We start from the raw sequence: 17,853 nt of genomic DNA, 5'->3' as shown, positions 1-17,853 counted from the left end.
CCGGCGCGGAGCGCGAAGGAAGGGAGCGCGGGCCCCGGCCGGGGACGGAGGGCGAGGGTTTGCGGGAAGGAAGCAGGAGGCGCGGGCGGGGCTGGACCGGGAGACCTGACGGGAGGATGCTCGGTGCGTGCGTGCGTGCGCGCTTGTGTGTGCGCGTGTGTGCGGGTGCGCGTGTGTGTGCAACAGCGAGCGGGAGCACGCGAGCGCCACCTCCCGCCCCGCCCCGCCCCGCCGTCCCCGCCCGCCAGGCGGATGCGCGCAGCGTCCAGTTAGTGGGTCTGCGGGGGTCCCCGGTTCGGTACAGGGGCCGCAGCGGGGAGACGGAGCGCCCCGGAGACAAAGAGCGAGGGGAGGGGAGGAGAGGGGAGGGCGGGAAGGGAGGGGCGGGGGCGGAGGGCCCGGGGCCGGCCGGGACCCGAGTCGCAGCTACTTGTGGGACCGCGGGGGACGCTGTGCCCCCGCGTCTGCGCGAGGTGGGTGGGGGGACGGGAGCAGGCCGCACCACCCTGGCACCCACGACCTTCCGCCTTTGCAGGATCTGGGAGGGTCTGTTGATTCATTCACTCAACAAACATGCACGGAGACGCCAGCTCTGGTGCCGGAGATGTAGAGGACTGCGGCGGACGGTCGGGGGAGGGTGCAGACAACTAGGGGGCCCTGATTCCCACGGGACGCTTCGCTGGGAGGGCTCCTGGCCCGGCCTAGGGCTGGGGACAGGAAAAATTTGTAAAGGTCATGCGTGGCTCCCCTGACCCTGACCTTAGTCTTGCGGATGAGAGAACCAGAGAAGAGCTGAGGCTGGGGAGGTGCCGACCAGGTTTGCAGTACTTTACCAACGGTGGCGGGGGTGGGGGTGAGGTGGGGTGGTGGCGTTAAAATAAAAAGTTTACCGGCGGAGGGAGGTGCTTGGACCTGCATTTAGGAAGAACTTGGGTCTCCTCACTGGGGAACAGATTGCGTGCGCGGCGCAGGCCAGAAGCAGGGAGCCCCCTCAGGAGGCTGAGAGAGGATCTCAGGGAGCACGAGACTGGAGATCAGACCGAGAACTATGCAAGATGTAGGACTGAACAAACGGACAGGATGCGGGGGCCGGCTGCACAGAGAGCTGAGAGAGAAGGGAGGTCCAGGGTGGAAGTGGGCCTTGGCTGGATGCAGGGAGCCCAGGAGCTGAGTGGGGGTGGGGATGGATGAGCTCAGACTTGGACCTGGTGGCAGGCCAGCCAGGGGCGATAATGTCATCACCAACAGCCAGCTACCCTCTGGCAGGGCTGGCAGGGCTGGCAGGGGGCACGCCTCGCTCCCCCAAGCACTTCCCAGCTTACCTAGTGTCTGCAGGCCAAGGGCTGTGGAAAGTGGCATATTGAGCAAGGGGGACCCTGGGACTGTAGGTGAAGACAGAATTAACAGCCTCAGGGGCTGAGGGTACCGCAAGAGACCTGTGAGATTGGGGGGTGGGTGTCTGCAGACAGGCAAGGGGTTCTGGCTAGACTGGCGTCCTAGGGACAGGTTGGTGGCAACATGTAAGGTTGTGTGGAGTCTTTCAAGGTGATAGGGTTTGCCGGATGTGGCGGCATCACCTGTAATCCCAGTGTCTGAGGCAGGATGGCAAGTTTGAACCCAGTCGGGGCAACATACTCAGATCTTGTCCCAAAATAAAACTTTGAAGAGAAGGCTGAAGGTGTAGCTCTGTGGTAGAGCACTTGCCTGGCATTTGCATGTGTGTGGCCCTGGATTCAACCCCCAGTACCACATATAAATGTTTTAAAAAGAGGATGTGGTTTGCAGGCATCTGCTGAGACAGGTGTGGGCTGGAATGGGGAATTGATTCTGTAGCCCTGTAGATCCCAAGGGGTTGGGGGTGATTCAATGTAAGGGGGTGATTCAATGTAAAGACGTGACAGGCAGGGGAGGGCTGTGTGTGGGGGGTAGGATGTCTGCTAGACCACAGGACTTGGAAAGACCCCTGTTCCTAGAGACCTAAGGTCCTGGCAGCTTAAAAATCCCCATTATCTGATTCCTGTCCCCTAAGGCAAGTGTGGGTTTGTGGGAAACCTGCTCAAGCCCCTGAGAGCTACAGCATTCCAGGTGACCTGGGTAGGGGACAGGGACGGGGACTGGGATGGGACAGGGAAGCCAAAGTGACAAGCTCCACACAGGACTGAGAAACACCCAGCATCCCCAGCCACCAGCACACTCAGGCTTAGGCACGAGGGGCTACTTGGCCCATCTTTCAGAACGTGTGCAAGGCCTCTCCCCTAGGGTACAGGACAGCTGGGGACAACTCTGCCTGCATGGCGGCAGAAGACCTCAGTTCTTGTCTGCCTCCCCGCTCAGCAAGGCCCACCTGAGCCACTTCTCGGCCCCCTAATGCTGTAGATTGGTGGCCTGTGATCATGGGTTCAGCACCTGGATCTGTCTTTGGCGCTCCCAAACACTCCAAGCATGATCCACTGGCAGGAGATGCCCTGAGAAGCATGGTCACTGTCCCCAGGTGAGTCTCAGGCGCATGGCAGAACTGAACCGGTCCCACATGACCCTGAGGTGTAGATCTAGGGTGGGGGTACCGGAAGCCAGACTTTGGCCTGGGAGGAAAGTGACCAGTGTGAAAGAATCAGCCCCAAGGGAGTGCAGCCTCAGCTGTCCGCGCAGTTGGGGTAGAGGCCATTCATCTTGGGGTGTCCGGAAGCCAGGATGACCCTGAGAGGTCCTGAGACTGGGACTTTGGATCCTTAAGGCAAAGGGAGGGGAAGGCAAGCATTCACTTGGGGCAGAGCCACAGGACCCAACCTCACCTCAGTCCTGAGTGTGCACCCGGCACCTAGGCACTGCTGGAAGCTCCTGCGCTCCCTAAGCCTGACCTCTCCGACCCAGCAGAGCTGGTCCTGAGCGCTGGCATCACCCCAGACCCTTCAGTGCTGGGGCTGGTGGGGCAGCAGCCAGAACGGCTGGCATGAGGTGGGGGCAAGATCTGCTTAAAACCTCTTAGGACCCTACAGGAATAGCTCAGGGTCAGGTAGCCTTAAGCCCTCCCGCTCCAGTGAATCAAGAAACCAGGCATCCAAGCTCTGGGGCTGCATTTATGGGGACGACCTGACAGAGGGCATGGTCCGTACAAAACCGGGAACAATACATACATATATATATTATATACAGAGACTGGGTCCTCCAAGGGCGGGGCAGGGGCAGCCGCGAGCCGGGAAGCCGGAAGCGCCCGCGACCCCGCCCCTCCATCTGCCCGGGCAAAGCGCATGGGCGGGGCACCGAGACAGCCAGCACTTTGGGGCGGGGGGGGGGGGGGGAGGAAGGGGGCGAGGGACGGGCAATACTGATCGATGGCATGTCGAATTTACAGGGGACAAGGAGAAGCTGAAACGAATGGAACAGGGTAGATTTTTTTAAAAAATGAACCAAAACCCAGGCTCAGGGCAGAGGCGAGAGGAAGTGGCAAAAATGGATTTTATAGGGGAGGGGGGTGTGTCTTACCTCCCTTGGTCCAAGCCCTAATTTGGGATTAAAATGGGGGAGTCGGTTTCACTTAGAAAGCAGGCTGCCACCAGGGGGCAGCCCTGGTCTCCAAAAAGATGAGAAGTAGTAAAATTTTGCCCTCCAGTCAAAATATGGGAAACCGGTGGGGGTTGAAGGTCGGTTGAGGCTGAATCTCTGTGATGTTCGCTCAAGGCTTCCAGATGTGGCCCTGGGAGGGCAGGGCAGGGCAGGGCAGGCGGGGCGGGTCTGGCTCTCCAACGAGAAAAGTGGCCACTGCCAAGGACCAGGCCCCCAAGCTGACCCCCTTTCCTCCCGGGCATTCCCAGGCTCAGCCAGGACCCCCGGGCCCCAGAGGCGGGAGCAGTTCCAGGAGGAGGAGGTTATGGCTATTTGGCACCTGGGCAAGGAGAGGCACAGGGAGTCGGGAGTCAGGGCGGCCGCCCTTGCCAGGAGGGAGCTGGGGACCAGGTGTCCTGGACTCTCCCCTTTCCCTACTCTCACCCCGTTTCCAGAAGGATCCAGGGGAGGTCAGTGCAGGGCCAGGCCCAGCCTCCGGGCTGTGGGGGGGACTCTATCCCTCCCGGGATAGGGAGCAGGGACAGGAGGTGTCGAGGCAACCCCCCAAGAGGGAGGGTGGGAACGCGACAGACAGCACGATGATGCGGACAGGGAGGGCCACGAAGGTAGAATCTCAAGTCAAGAGACCCAGGGGCCACCCAGGAGCCCCACAGGCAGGGAGCAGCCTCCAGTTGGTGAGATGCCGGGGGAGCCCCAGCCCCACTCCAGTCCAGAGACGAAGGCTGGAGGTTGTAGAGTCTGGCAGTTTGGTCTGCAGGTCCTTGTGTCCATCCGCCACCCAGGCCAGCCCTTGGCTTCCCTCAGCCCTTGTGCCTCAGCCCCACAGGGCGAATAGGAGGCCGCCCTTCCAGCCACCGCTGTCTGCCTGGGCCACCGAGAGGGGGCCTGTGAAATGGGCCCTCTGGTCCCTGAAGCTGGAGGAGGTGGGGCGGAGGGGTGGGGGAGTCGGGGCACCTGTCCCCAGGCTGGTAGGGGGCGGGGAGGATATTGGGGACAGGGGAGCAGGGACAGTGGGAGGGGATTATTATTGTCCAGTCAAGGAATGACTCCTGTTAAGTAGAGTTGGAATTCCTCAGTGTTTGCAGGTTGCCTTCCAGTTCTGAGATCTGGAAAACAAAGTTGGGGAAGCAGGGTCTCAGGCCCCGGGGAACAACACGGGCCCTGCCCCTCTTCCCGCCTAGGCGAGGATGAATCACCCCAGGGTCCCACGGGTGGTGCTCGCCAAGGATGGGCCCTGACCCGCAGTCCCCTGATCCCACCTTGTCCAGGAGTTTGTCCATTTCCTCCTTCCGGGCCAGCTCCGACTCCTCCAGCACCCGCCGCTGTGCGGTCTCCTTCTTCAGGAACTCGATCTCCCTGGGACGGGCAAGGCAGACAGTGGGTCGGACAGTACAGTCAGGCTTCCATGGGGGGCACTCAGGGTCCTCAGCACCGTCCTCAGCTCAGCTCCACCGGGCCAGTTCTGGAGGCCCCGGGGTTTCCCTGAGGCCTCTGAGGTCTGGCTTGGTGCTGGCTCTGGCGCCTACCAAGCAGGCCCCAGCACCCCACCCTGGGGCCCGCCAACCTCTGTGCTCCGCTGGGAGCCACGCAGCCCTGCCACGTACTTCTGCTGGTAATCCTTGATGAGGCGCTTGGCCTTGCTGTATTTCCGCTCCAGGGCCTGGTACTGGGCCTGCGTCTCCCGCAGGTGCTCATCCACGGCCTGGCACAGGCTCTGGGCCTCGCCCCAGTAGCCCTCCAGCTTCTCCATGCGCTCCTTGTTCTCCTCCACGCTCTGCTCCAGCTGCGCCTTCTCCACCCGCCAGCGCCCCTTTTCCTGCTCCAGGCTCTGAAGCTGAGGAGGGGGTGGCACTGGGTTGGGGGGATTCCTGCAGAGGGGGAGCCCACTGCCCGCCCCGACTACCCCAGCCTGAGGGCTCCCAGTTAGGGCTCCTGGTTCCTGCACCCACGCCACACCCAGGGCAGGACCACCTCTGGCACAGGGGACAGGGAACCCCCATCTCCATAAAACCTGAGCGACACCTGCCTCCCAAGCACACCAGGGCTGTGAGATGCAGATGTGGAGGAGCGGGGCATGGGGAGGGGCAGGGTCATCACTGCTGTCCTCTCAGCCCTCGCCTGCTGCCCAGGCCCTGCTGCTGAGGCTCTTCAACAATCCGGCCCCTCTGCAGTTCCTAGGGGACCTCCAGTCCCCAACCATTCCGTCTGGATCCCTGTTCTCTCCACACTTCTGCATGTGGCAGGACCACACGACCCCGTGCCCTGAGCCCCAGATCCCGAGCTCCAGCCCAGCCTCACTCCCGGCCTCCAGCCCTACCTCCCACCTCCTCACGGGCGCCAGGCCTCAAACCTGCATTCCTTCCTGCTCCTCCTCACAAGCTGATGCCTCCTTTCTCAGCATGCTCATGTTTTAGGAGCCACCATCTAGCAGCCCCTGACACCTTATTTGCTATGAATACCCCTTGTTCCATATCCCCTGACCACACAGAGCTTCCCACTGGACCTTTGCACGTGCTGCCCCTCTGCTGCCAAGGTCCTGTCTAGCCCCCCTCTTACCTAGCTGCTCCACCCGCTCCTCTTCTCAGCATGTCACTTCTTGAGAGAAGCCCCCCATGACTCCAGTACGCAGCACCCACCCCCAAGCTGGGTTGGGCCCCTCTGCTATAGGGATTCACTGACACCGTCTCTCCTAGAGTCCCCTGCTTGCATTGGCAGTTAGCAGTGTATAGACTCTTAAGCTCCACAAGGAGAAGGATCGGCTGCTTTTGCCATCACCGTGCCTGTGACACTCTTCCAAGGTACGGCAGTCTGAGAGATGGCCACACCCATGTCCCAGAGCACCCGGGGAGGCAGGCCTGGGTATCCAGGCTGATGCCCCAGGAGGAATGTCACAGGGTGTGCAGGGGCAGTGTCCCTGTGGGTGTGGGTGTCCGCCTTGGGGCAGTTCCCATTTATCACAGGGCTCTCAAAGAGGACGTGTGCGGGGCAGCGCAGACACAGCCATCTAGGGTGTGGCCTAGGGTGCTTCACAGCTATAGCTAATGCGCTTTTTACTTCCAGTACTGGCCTAGGCCTTGCATGTGCTAGGCAGGCGCTCTACCATGGATCTCCATCCGCAGCCCTTTTTATTTTGAGACAAGGTCTTGCTAAGTTGCCCAGGAAGGTCTTTCTTTCTTTTTTTTTTTTTTGTCTTTTTGAGACAGGGTCTCACTATGCAGTTCAGGCTGGCCTTGAGCTCACTTTGGAGCCCAGGCTGGTCTCTAACTCCCAACAACCCTCCTGCCTCAGTCTCCCGAGTGCTGGGATTACAGGCGTGCACCACCACGCCCAGCGCCCAGGAGGGTCTTGAACTTGTGATCCTCGCTCTGCTCCCAAGTAGCTGGGATTATGGTGTGTGCACAGTGTCCAGCTAACATTCTTGAGTTTTTGGTTGTTGTATTTAACAGTACTGGGGACTGAACCCACAGCCTTCACCCTGAGCCCATTTTTTATTTTATTTTGAGTCAGGGTCTCCCTAGGTCTCTAAGTTGTCTGGGCTCGGCTTGAATCTGCAACCCTCCTGTCTCGACAGTGATGGAATGACAAGCGTGCACCCACACCCAGCCGTGCTCTGCCTTCAGACTGAGGGCCTACTCTGTCAGGCACTGTGGTACGGATTTACAGGCCCTCTCTCACCAAATCCTCACAAGGCTGGTAGTATTTCCACCTGCAGGGGACCGAGGCCAGCCACAGCAGAGCACAGGGTTCCAGAGCTGAGCTCTTCTTGCTGCGGCCCCTCCCTCCCGGCAGCCTGCTCAGTGGGTGCCTGTGCCTCTCCTGCCCTTGGTCCCCAGCCTCAACACACACACACGCACACACACACACGCGCACACACACACGCGCACACACACACGCCCTCACCTTCCTTTTTAGCTGCTGGATCTCCGCCTCGGTCACAGCGTGTTTGATCTGGAGCTGTAGGCAAAGGGTGGCGTTCAGCTCCTGCAGGGCAGCCCCTGCCCACCATCACCCCCCACCCCAGGCCCTCCTCCCACCTCCTTGAACTTGTGCACCAGCTTCTCGGGCTCCATGTCCACAGGGGACAGCGCGTCCTCGTTCTCTGCCAGCTCGAACACCTCGATGGCCATCTCACCGCCTGGGAAGGTGGGGCTCAGCTCCTCGTCCTCGTCGGTGGCATACTCCCCCGTCTGTGAAGGGGCACAAGGGTGTGGGCCCCCTGACCAGGGCTGAGGGCAGCAACTGTCTGGCCAGGAGCTGGGAAGTCCCCTCAAGGCAGGGGCAGCTCCCCCGTAAGACACCTACCCTGACACCAGGAAACCTCGCCAGTGACGACTCCACCAGAGGCTGTACTACCTCATGTAACCACCAGAGGGCGACTGCGTCCGAGTCCCTACCTCCTCGTCGTCCTCCCCGTACTGGGCGTATCTCTGCTCCATCATTTCCCGCTGCCATCGCTCCTGTTCCAGAGTCTGCTGGATCAGCTGGGCCACTTCACTCTGCTCGCCCGGCCGCTCCCGGCCAATCATAAACCTGCAGGGGCACCAGCGTCATCCCCTGCCTGTCCTCAGCTGGGAATGCCACCATGGTCCCCGCTGGTGCTGCCCTCTCCAAACCCAGGTCTCCCAGGGGAGGGGAGATGAGATGCTGATCAAGAGGCAGCAGTGTTAATAATGAATGGGGTGCTGGGTGCTTACTGGGTTTCCTTCCCAGGGGAGGCTGCAAGGCCCCCCAGCCCTCCTGACCAGTTTGGGGAGCTGGATGTCAACCAAACTTTGGGCTGGGATGCCGAGGGCATGGGCTGTGGAGCAGCCGCAGTGCAGGGAGCTCTTCCCCCCACAGGGGAGAAAACGAGGCAGGGGAACAGCAAAGAGGACGAGGGGCAGCGCTGGGGGGCGGGGGCTGTCTTGGGTTTGTGCCCCGCCCCCTGAGCTCAGGAAGGGGCGGGACGATGGTGACTGGCGATTAGGATGAAGCGGAAATAGTGGAACTTGCAGGCTGCAGCCCCTCCTCCCCGTGGCCACCCACATCCTGTTTCTCTCCACCACCCTTTCCTGGGGGCAGTGCCCCTCTTGGAGTGGGGCAGGGAATGAGCTCTAAACACGAAGCTCCCGGTAGGAGGGCAACAGGGGGCTCTGAAGACCACGCTCAAAGTTTCGGGGCCCCAGGAGTCCTCCCAGAAGGGAGGGGCACGTTCTGGGTGAGGGAGCCCAATTTGGTGGCGTTTGCCCAGCACTTCCTGGTTCTTAGGGAGGAAGCCAGAATAGAGCCAAGGGGACTCTGCAGGGACAGGGATGTCCTGCATGCCCGTGCAGTGGTGGCCAGCACCAGCGTGCCGGGGAGCTGGGGATGGCCCAGGCACCGGATGTGGCAGGTGGCAGAGCCACACACACACACACACACACACACACACACACACACAGCGCCCGGCCCTGGACTCTCACCTCACTCGGCCCTTGGTGTTCCTGAGCACTGAAGCTGCGAAGCTCTGTGTCACTCCCACCAGACTCGTTCCGTCCACCTCCACCAGGAGATCGTTCACCTGGATCCTACAGGAGGGGGCTCTGGTTAAGGGGGTCATGGGGGCGCCCCTCCCACTAGAAATGCGAGCCAGGCTCAGACCCCACAGGGACCTGGTCCTTTGTCTGCCTGCCTACACGGTTAGGCATCAGCCGGGCCCCTCTGTGGACAGAAAAGCCAGACCAGCCTCGCAGACACAGGCCGCCAGGACTGGGAGGGGGGCGGTGCATTCACGTGACAGTCACACTCGTGTGCCCTCCTCCACCACACCACACAGTTGGCATGACATCCTGGGCACTCACCTCTGCCACGAACACATGCACCAGGCTGTCCTCGTGCAAGGACATTCCGGCCCACACCCAAGTCCCCAAATGCCTGAGACCGGAGGAGTGCCTCTTGCACTCACACACAGACCCACATGCTGACAGGGGTGCACCCCTGCCCCCAGCGATGGCACCTGGAGCCCCGTCCTCCACCCGGGGGGAGAGGAGAGGGTGGCCCAGTCTGGACCACAGAAGAGATGACGAAGGGAGGGGCCCTGGGAAGGTGAGGCCTGTCGCCAGTGGCTGTCCCACGTGGGCACTCCCCAAACTACCCACAGGTGACGGTGAGATGGGCCCTGGAGTGCACTGTTGGCAAGGGGCAGGCACAAGTGAAAGAGCAGGGGCCGTCACCCTTTCTGTCCACAGCCGCCCTCCATGCCACCTGGGCTACAACAGGGAGAAGCCCCCCGAACAGGGCCAAGCAGGCCTCTAACTGCAGGACCGCAGTGGCCAGCCCTCACACACACCTACTGCTCTCGGTCAGCTGGAGAGGAGCCGATACGGAGGCCACATCCCGAAGCATGCCACACACACTCCTGGGGCTGGCTGACAGCCCTCCGCACCTCTGGCCCTGTCCCAGGGAACACACACCTCCCAGAGGTCATGAGGCTGGCCCCAGCCCCAGGACATCCTCCCTGACATCGGCCCTCCAGGCACAGCTGCTCAACAAGGCCAGCCAGCTCCAGGGCGTCCCAGGCCGGCCTCTCTGGGCTCCCAGCCCCCCAGCTTCCTGGCTCCCCACACTTCCACCTCACTAACTCCTACTCAGCCATCAGGGCCCAGCTCCGGCATCATTCCCCTAGGAAGCTCCTGTGCCCCAGACCCAGGCCTCCTGCGGGTGCCTTCTGTACGTGTCCCGGTCCCTTGTGTCCTTGTCTCGTGTCTGTCTAGCTCGCAGCACTGCTGGCTTGCTGAGGGCAAGGCCTGGACACTGCCTGCCTGGCGCCTGGCCCCAGCCAGTGAGTCAGACGCTCAGTGTTCAGACATGCTCGGGACACACGGCCGCGCTCTGCCCGAGGGACCAACGCACCCCACACCGTGTGCGCCCCGCCTCAGCCCCCTCTCCCGGAACACACGCAGGAGGGGGCTCCTTCACGCCCCGCCCGACCCAGGAACACCTGCAGGTCACAGACTTCCCCATCCCCTCCCAGCAGCCGCCCCGCAGATGGGTGAGTGGGGTGGTACCTGCCATCCCGGTGGGCAGCGCCGCCCTCGGTCACGGTCTTGACGAAAATTCCCAGCTTCTCCAGTCCCATGTCGGCCCCGGCGCCCATGCCGATGATGCTGATGCCCAGGCCCTCGGAGTCTGCGGGGCAGAGGGGCAAATGCCAGCGCTGACTGAATGTCCCTCAACCTGAACCCCCATTCTAGAGCACAGCTCCCCTTCAGGAGGCTGTCCCCAAGCTCTGCGGATGTCCCCCAACACTAGAAAGGGGCACGGTTCTGTCCACCCCCTGCACCTCGCCTCATCCCGGGAGCTGTCGGGCAGGGAGGGGCCCGGGCAGCAGGAGTATATGCAGACAGGTGGCACGGGGGCCCTGACAGGACCTGGACCGAGCCTTCTGGTCTACCTCACCTACGCCCAGAGCCTCCCCGACCAAGGAGCTGGTGCTGGCCACCCCCTCAATCCCACTCCCCAGCCACATGGCCCGGCCCCTCTTGGCCAGCCAGACTTCCGGGTTGCGCTCTCTCCTGAGGGCTGGCACCACCCTCCGGCAGCTGCCAGGCCTGGGAGGTACCTGGATTCCTCCCTGCCGCTCACAGCCTCCACCCAGGTCCAAGTGCCCAGGTCCTTTGACTCTACCTCCCAGGCCCACCACCAGCCCACACCATGGTGGCCTCTGCCCCCACAGCCTGCTGCGGTCTTTCTTGTGTACCTCTCCCTCCAGCCCTAGCGATGGCTCCAAGCCACCTCAGAGAAGCAGGCTGTGTCCTTGCCCTGGGCTCCTGGCCCTGCTCGCACACCCTTCCAGCGCCTTTCCTCCATCTTCAGCCCCCCCCCCCCCCCGATTCCTCCTGCCCCCTCCTGGGGACCCCCGCCCAGTCTGGGCAGCTCCTGTTAAATGTCGCTATGGCACATCAGGCACAGCGCTAGGGGCTGCCCTTCCGGTCTGCTCCCACGGGAGCCTGATTGTGCCCGCCACATCTCAGAGCCCAGGACCTGCTCCACAGCGCCCCGAGACGAGGTAACAGTCCTGTGGCGGACCAGGTGGTGCCTTTGCGCTGGGGCTTGGCCGGGGTGCACAGTTGCGGTGGGAGCTGATGGGGTGGGGGACCCAGCACGTCCTGGGGAACCCCCCGAGGGTCCAGGGCAGAGCCCAGTGTGCCCGTGTAGCCTCTCACCCTTCTCCAGCTCCACAGGGAACAGCTCCAACCTCTCTACCCGCTTCTCCAGCTCGTACTCGGCGGACGCGGCCATGGGATCCACATCCTCGTTGCGCCGGTCGTAGTCCTCGTTGGAGTAGGTGCTAAACACCTAGGGAGGGTGGCGTGTCAGAGGCCAGGGGGGCAGCCTCGTGCCCCCAGTGCCCCACCCCTCCTGCCACAGACCCTGTCCCTGCCCAGACAGCCCCCCACAACACTGTAAAGGCCTCCTAGTTCTGCAGCCTGAGGGACAAGAGAGAAGGGGACCCGGCCTTCGGATCCACAGGGTGGCTCCCACCTGCGCAGCGCGGCACAGGCCGGGCAGGATGGCCCGCGTGCTCCTGAAGGGCATCCAGGGCAGAGAGAGAGCGAGACACAGGACCCAAGAGCCAGCCAGGCGAGGGTGGACACAAGACGCAGACGCAGAGGGGAACAGGCTGAGCAGGAGAGGGGAAGAGGAGGGGGGAGGAAGGGTGCAGAGGACGCCAGCGGGCGCCAGATGGGGAGGGGGAGGGGAGAGGACAGAGGGATGGAGAGAGGCAAGAGGTCCCAGGATGCCCCCTGTCCTCACTGAGTGGACACTGAGGCCAGGGGAGGGAACAGGAAGGACCTGCGCACCACCATGGAGGACAGGCACTCCGCGTCCAGGTGCCCATCAGGCCCCATGCCCAGGCCATGCCCTGCAGCTGGGCACCACCCGGAGTTTCGTCTCCTCTCCCCAGGCACTTGGAGGCCCAGGCAGGCCACAGGACCCACCCCTGGGGGCCCACAGACTAGGGAGGTAGCACCCTCCGCCCCGCCACATCATCCCCTCTGCCCTCCTGCTGCCTCCCTCCTGCTGGACTTTACGCCACTGGCATTCTCTGCTCCCGCCCCTTCAAAGGACAGTCGTGGAGAAGCAGCCCCTGATGCTGGGCCTGAGGGGGCGCCCCTGTGGGAGGTTCATGAACACCACCTGGGGTACCAGGGCTCCTCTGGCTTTGCCGCCTGCAGCGACAGGTTGGCGGCACTTGGAGCCAAGCGGGGGCGAGCGGCACTGTCAGCTGGCTGCCCTGGAGCTGCGGGGCTGGACTGGGACGCTGTCTCCCCCACGGCCCCTGCCAGAGCCCCTGCGCTCCAGAAGCAAGGCTCCTGGGCACTCTGCATCCCAGCCTTTGTCCTGTGTCACCCGTCACCCCCACCCCCGGCACAGAGCCATGGTGACGGGGAGGGCTGCTCGGAAAACGGACAGGAGGCAGGGCGGGGATAGGCCCGTGTGGTCACTGAGCTCAGTGCCCTCAATGTCACAGCATCAGGATGCCCAGGCTCAGGCCCGCAGAGTCCCTCTGGCCACCACGCAGTGGTCCCTGGACAGTTCTCCCAACATCTGCCCAGCAGCTCCTCGGAGGAATGGGTTGCCCACCCCACGAACAATCTGAGACACCAGTGCACTGCCCAAGGTCACAAGGGTCAGCCAGTGGTAGGACAGGATGGCAGTGCACCCCGCTTGGGCTGGCTCTGGTGGTGACTTTGTCCCCAATGCAAGGTGCCCCAGGGGCTGCTGTAGGCCTGGACACATCAAGTCGGCTTTGGCCCACTTTTTTATTGGAGGCCCCTGACTTAACAGGGGCCCAGGAAAGTGGGTCCCCATCCTTCTCTTGGTCAACCACCCTCCTCTGGTCCACACGCAGATACACACCCTGTGACCTCCAGGAACCCTGCAGCCTGTCCTGGCCTTTCCCTCCCCTCTTTCCTGAGCCTATCAGCTCTTGTACTCCTTTCATATCCTGCCCGCTGCAGGAATCCCCAGCTGGGAGAAGACCCCAGACCACCTATCACCTCTGTATCCAAGGGCCCTGCGCCCAGTCCTGCCCCAACCCCATGACAGTCTGGAGCAGGGTTCTGTGCCCTCCAAGGAAGCCCCTACCCCCATAAGGGGAACAACTGGGTCATCTAAGGGGCAGAGACCCTGGACTCAGTATCAGTGCCAGCCTGAGACCAGAGAGAAGAAAATAAGGGGTTTCTGCACCAGGGTGGGGAGGAAATCCTCAGCAAGGCCAGAAGTCACTGAGCCTGCACATGCGCCCTGGCTCTCGGATGGGCAGCCAGCTTCAGTCACCAGGGAGTCAGGAAGCTCTGCTCCAAATCATGTGCTATTTTTTACTGAAAAGTCAGGGTAAGGTGTCTGATATAGACAGTCGGAAGCCCAAGCCATGCTCATCTGAGGCCATCGGGCTTTTCAGAAGCCTGGGGGTGGCGTGGGGGGGGGCAGATCCTGACTTCCTTCCTGGAAGACAGAGAGGACAGGGGATGGAAAGGGGTCTCAAGATCCCAGCCAGGGCAGGGGCTGGCCTGGGAGGGGAGCAGCAGCCACCCTGGTAACCTTTAGTTAGGCCTCTCGCCCAGCTGGGAGGTGGGAGCTGGCTCCTGTGCAGTAGTTATGGAAACGGCAAGCAAACAGGGTTTGGCCAGGCAGGGCACAGGCCAAGGAAAGTCCCAGGCCCCGGACGCTTTCACCCTGGGGTTGGCAGAGCAGGGCCTGGGGTGGTGAGAGACAGCCATCCAGGCTGAATGAACTAGTTGAAAGTGGACAGCAGAGGGAAGTGGGGGTGGCCTTGGGCTCTTAATTCTCCCCAGGGGACACCCCTCAGAGTTCCGGGTATCTCAAAGCACAAGGCACAGCCACAAACCAATCACCAATAAGGGTGGTTGGGGGGTGGAGGGAAACTGAGACCTCCCCAAAAGGGGAAGCTCTCACCTTCTTTCAGGGTACCCAGAGGATGTGACAGCACACTTGGGACCTGCCAAGGCCAAGGGAGTGTGTCCGGTAGGGCAAAGGCATGCAGGTCTCTGCCAGCCACTGTGGGGGATGGCCTGGCCCCACCCCCTTCTCTGCCGCGGCCTGCAGAAGGCCTTCTCCCTCCAGGGTCACACCAAGTGTCCTCTCCCTGTGCAATGGGGACCCGGAAAGCCGGCCCAGCACAGACCCTAGGGACCAAGGCCCCAGTCACATGGCCATGTGACTGCTTCCTTCTTTCACTTCTTCAAAGTGAAGGTGGGGGGCCACCATCGAGTCCCCTACACTTTTATTTCGGGAAGTTCCTGGCTCCCTCACATGGGAAAGAGCATTTCTAAGCCCCTGACCTCTCTCCTCCCAGGGGTGCAGGATGTAAGGAAGAGAGTCTCCCGCGGACACCCACATCCCGTCACACCGCCCCAGCCCCAGGCTCTGGCAGGCAGAGGAAGTAGAGCCTGGAGAGGAAGGGAACGCAGGTGTCCCGGGCTGGGTGGGTGCTAGACGGGGCGGGGCGCCGCGGGGGAACCTGAGGGCAGGTCCGGGCCGGCCAATCCTGCCCCAGACTTGAAAGCTGTGTCCCTCTGACAAACAGCTGGAACTCCCCCACGCCCCCCTAGGGAGAGGACTTCTGGGAAGGGGGCTGGGTGGCAGGGGCTGAGTCAGCCTGCCAAACCCGGCCTGCTGGGGAGGCGAGGTGGGGGTGGCCGCGCGCACGTGGCGGCGGGGGGAGGGGGCTCACTCACTTGGATCGGTGCGGTGCTGAAATGGATCTTTCGGCTCGGGGCCGGGTCTTCTTCTTCCGAGAGCCCCGGGATCTCCACGCACCCCGACTCGGGCTCGTAGGGGGGCTCTCCGTCCTCCTCGTCTTCGTCTTCGTCCTCCTCCAGGGCACTCCCCCCGGAGTCTTCCCCAAGCCCACTATAGGCGCTCACATCCACCAAGTCCGCCTCCGAGAAGTCCTCCTTCTTGGACTCATCCACCTCTTCCTGGGCCACGTCCGGGGCCCGGCCATTGCCCACCCCTCTCTCTGGCGCGGCTTCCACCGCCGGAGCCGCCGCTTCCTCCTCCTCCGGGGCTGCGGGGGGCTTGGGCTCCTCGGGCGCGGGGCTGGCTGGGGTGGCCGAAGGGCTACCATTCTCCAGTGCCGCGTGCACCGTCACCTCGGCCTGGATCACCTCCCCGGGCGCCGACTCGGCCTCCGACTCCCCGCTCTCCTCCACCTCCACCGGCTTGATCTTGCGCACCTCCCGAGGCTTGGGGGGCGGCCGCGCGGGGGCCACGCGGTGCTGTGGGGGCGGGTGCCCCCCGGGGCCGCGCTCCTTCTCGGCCGGGGCATCCCCCGACGGCGCGGGCGGTGCTGGCGGCGGCGGCGGCTGGAACACGCGGGACCGCTTGCTGACCAGCTTGGAGTGCAAGGGGGGCACCCCTGCAGCCGCGGCCCTGGGCAGCCCGGGTCCTCGGTGGAGGCCGGTCCTCGAGTCGGCCTTCTCGAAGACGGCGCTGAGCTGGCTGACCGTGGGCGACACGGCGTCGGTGTCCAGCTTATCCAGCGCCTCGGTGCTGCCGTTAAAGCGCACCACGACGTCCAGCTTCCGGTCCTGCAGGCCGGCGCGCTCCTGCCTCAGCAGCCGGCGCGCTGCGGCCTCCTTGTCGCCCCCCGCGGCCGCGGGGACGCTGCGCTCAAACAGCTTCCGCGTCTCCTGCAGCCGGGACGGCGCGTGTGGCGGCGGCGCGGGCTGAGCGCAGGGCGCGGGCTTGGAGTCGAAGCGGCTCACGCGCTCCGACACGCTGGTGCCCAGCTTGAGCAGCGCGCTGTGGTCCACGTTCTCGTTCAGGCTGCTGGCCCGCGGCAGCGACAGGCGCACACCGCGGTCCGAGGCGCGCGGGGCCTCGGGCAGGCCGGCCCCGCCGCCCGCTTCGCCCGGCGGCCCAGCCGGGGTGCCCATCTGCAGGAACATACTTTTGATGCGGTGGACGTTGGAGCCATATTTCTTATGGTGGGCCGTCTTGGGTGCCTCGTCTGGCCCGGGCGCGTCGGACGGCTTCAGCGCCTGGATGCCGGCCTCGTAGGCGCTGCGGTGCGGGGAGGCGCTCCGGAGGGGACCCCCGGGCCCCCGCGGCTCCGTCTTCATCATGGTGGGGGGAGCCGGGCTCGCATCCCCCCGCTCCCCGCTGCGCCCCTCCAGCAGGCGGCGGGCCAAGTCGGGACCACCGCCCCCTCCCCCGGAAGAAAGAAACCCCAAAAGGCCTTTTTAGGGTCTCCCAGAAACCCAGCTGCCAATAACAGTTAACCCTGCTTTTAAAAAAAAAAAAAAAAAGAAAGAAAGAAAAAATCTCCGAGAGCCCAGTGTGGGTCGCCTCCCCCAGTCAAGCTGCCGGAGACAGCCACCCCCCAAAAAAACCGCCCCGATCGGCCTGGCGCGGTCGCCCCCACCCACCCCAATAGGAAAAGCGGCGGCCGGGGCCGCTGGGACCGCGCGCCCAGCCCGCTTACATCGTCCGAGGCGGTGTCACCGGGGCTGGCGACGCGGGCGCCCCCCGCTTCGGCCGCGGGGCTCGGCTTTCGGGGCGCCCGGCTCCCCGGCGCCCATGGCTCAAGGCCAGCCGGGCCGTCGCCGCACCTCCCTCCCTCCCTCCCTCCCCCCCGCGCCCCGGCCTCGGTCTTTCTCTGGCTCCGGCGGCGCGGCGGCTGCCCGACACCGAGCGGCTGCCCTTCTCGCCGCCGCCGCTGGGGGACTGGCACCTCTGGGTCCTAAAGGGATCGGATTTCCGGGGCCGGAGCCTGTGGGCCCTCCCCTTCCCCTGCACCCCCGTGTCGCGGCCTCCCTGCCCCTCTGTGCCGGTGGCCGAGAGCCTTCCGCTGCCCCTGGGTCTGGGCCAGTCCTCTGCGATCCTTGCCCTCCGACCTCTGGATGTGTGGCTCGTCACAACGCACTTAAGCGCACGACCATTCAGTGGAGGGGGCCATCCAGCCACCGTGGTCTCAGGGCCGCCCCTTTCCTCCCCCAGTGGGACCACGGTTCTGTGGGGAGGGGCAAAGGGGTATTGCTTTCCAGGTCCCTATAGCTCCTTCCTAGGCTTCAGGGCTTTTAGCCTCACAATTGCCAGGCACTTGGTAAAAATACAGATTTCTAGGCCCGCTCCCAGGCCTCCTGAAGGAGAGCCCCAGCCTGCCCTGCAGCCGGGAAGCTGCTTCCCTTCCATCTTTTGCAACACTGTGGGTGTTAAACCTTGGCCCAGCATCGCTGGCCTTGCAGGGACCTGTGTGTGTATGAGACCGCCCCCACCCACAGTGGCAGGGGATCCCCA

At 63.6% G+C, this 17,853-nt stretch overlaps 1 protein-coding gene across 1 annotated transcript; it reads right to left on the bottom strand.

The window, feature by feature from the left end:
- Nucleotides 1–3,059: 3,059 nt before the first annotated feature.
- Nucleotides 3,060–16,775, bottom strand: Ppp1r9b (protein phosphatase 1, regulatory subunit 9B). The gene is made up of 10 exons (XM_005394179.2): nucleotides 15,288–16,775; nucleotides 11,748–11,880; nucleotides 10,590–10,710; nucleotides 9,006–9,110; nucleotides 7,959–8,094; nucleotides 7,599–7,751; nucleotides 7,465–7,518; nucleotides 5,169–5,398; nucleotides 4,824–4,920; nucleotides 3,060–4,670 (listed from the first exon to the last, which is right to left on the bottom strand). Exons 1-10 carry the CDS (start codon nucleotides 16,677–16,679, stop codon nucleotides 4,617–4,619), a joined length of 2,475 nt encoding a protein of 824 aa, XP_005394236.1. The 5' UTR covers nucleotides 16,680–16,775; the 3' UTR covers nucleotides 3,060–4,616.
- Between the last annotated feature and the right edge of the window lie 1,078 nt (nucleotides 16,776–17,853).

Source organism: Chinchilla lanigera, unplaced genomic scaffold, assembly GCF_000276665.1.
Source record: "Chinchilla lanigera isolate Chin_1 unplaced genomic scaffold, ChiLan1.0 scaffold00050, whole genome shotgun sequence".
In the NCBI taxonomy this organism is placed as follows: Eukaryota; Metazoa; Chordata; class Mammalia; order Rodentia; family Chinchillidae; genus Chinchilla; species Chinchilla lanigera.
This window is presented reverse-complemented; position numbering and strand designations above follow the sequence as displayed.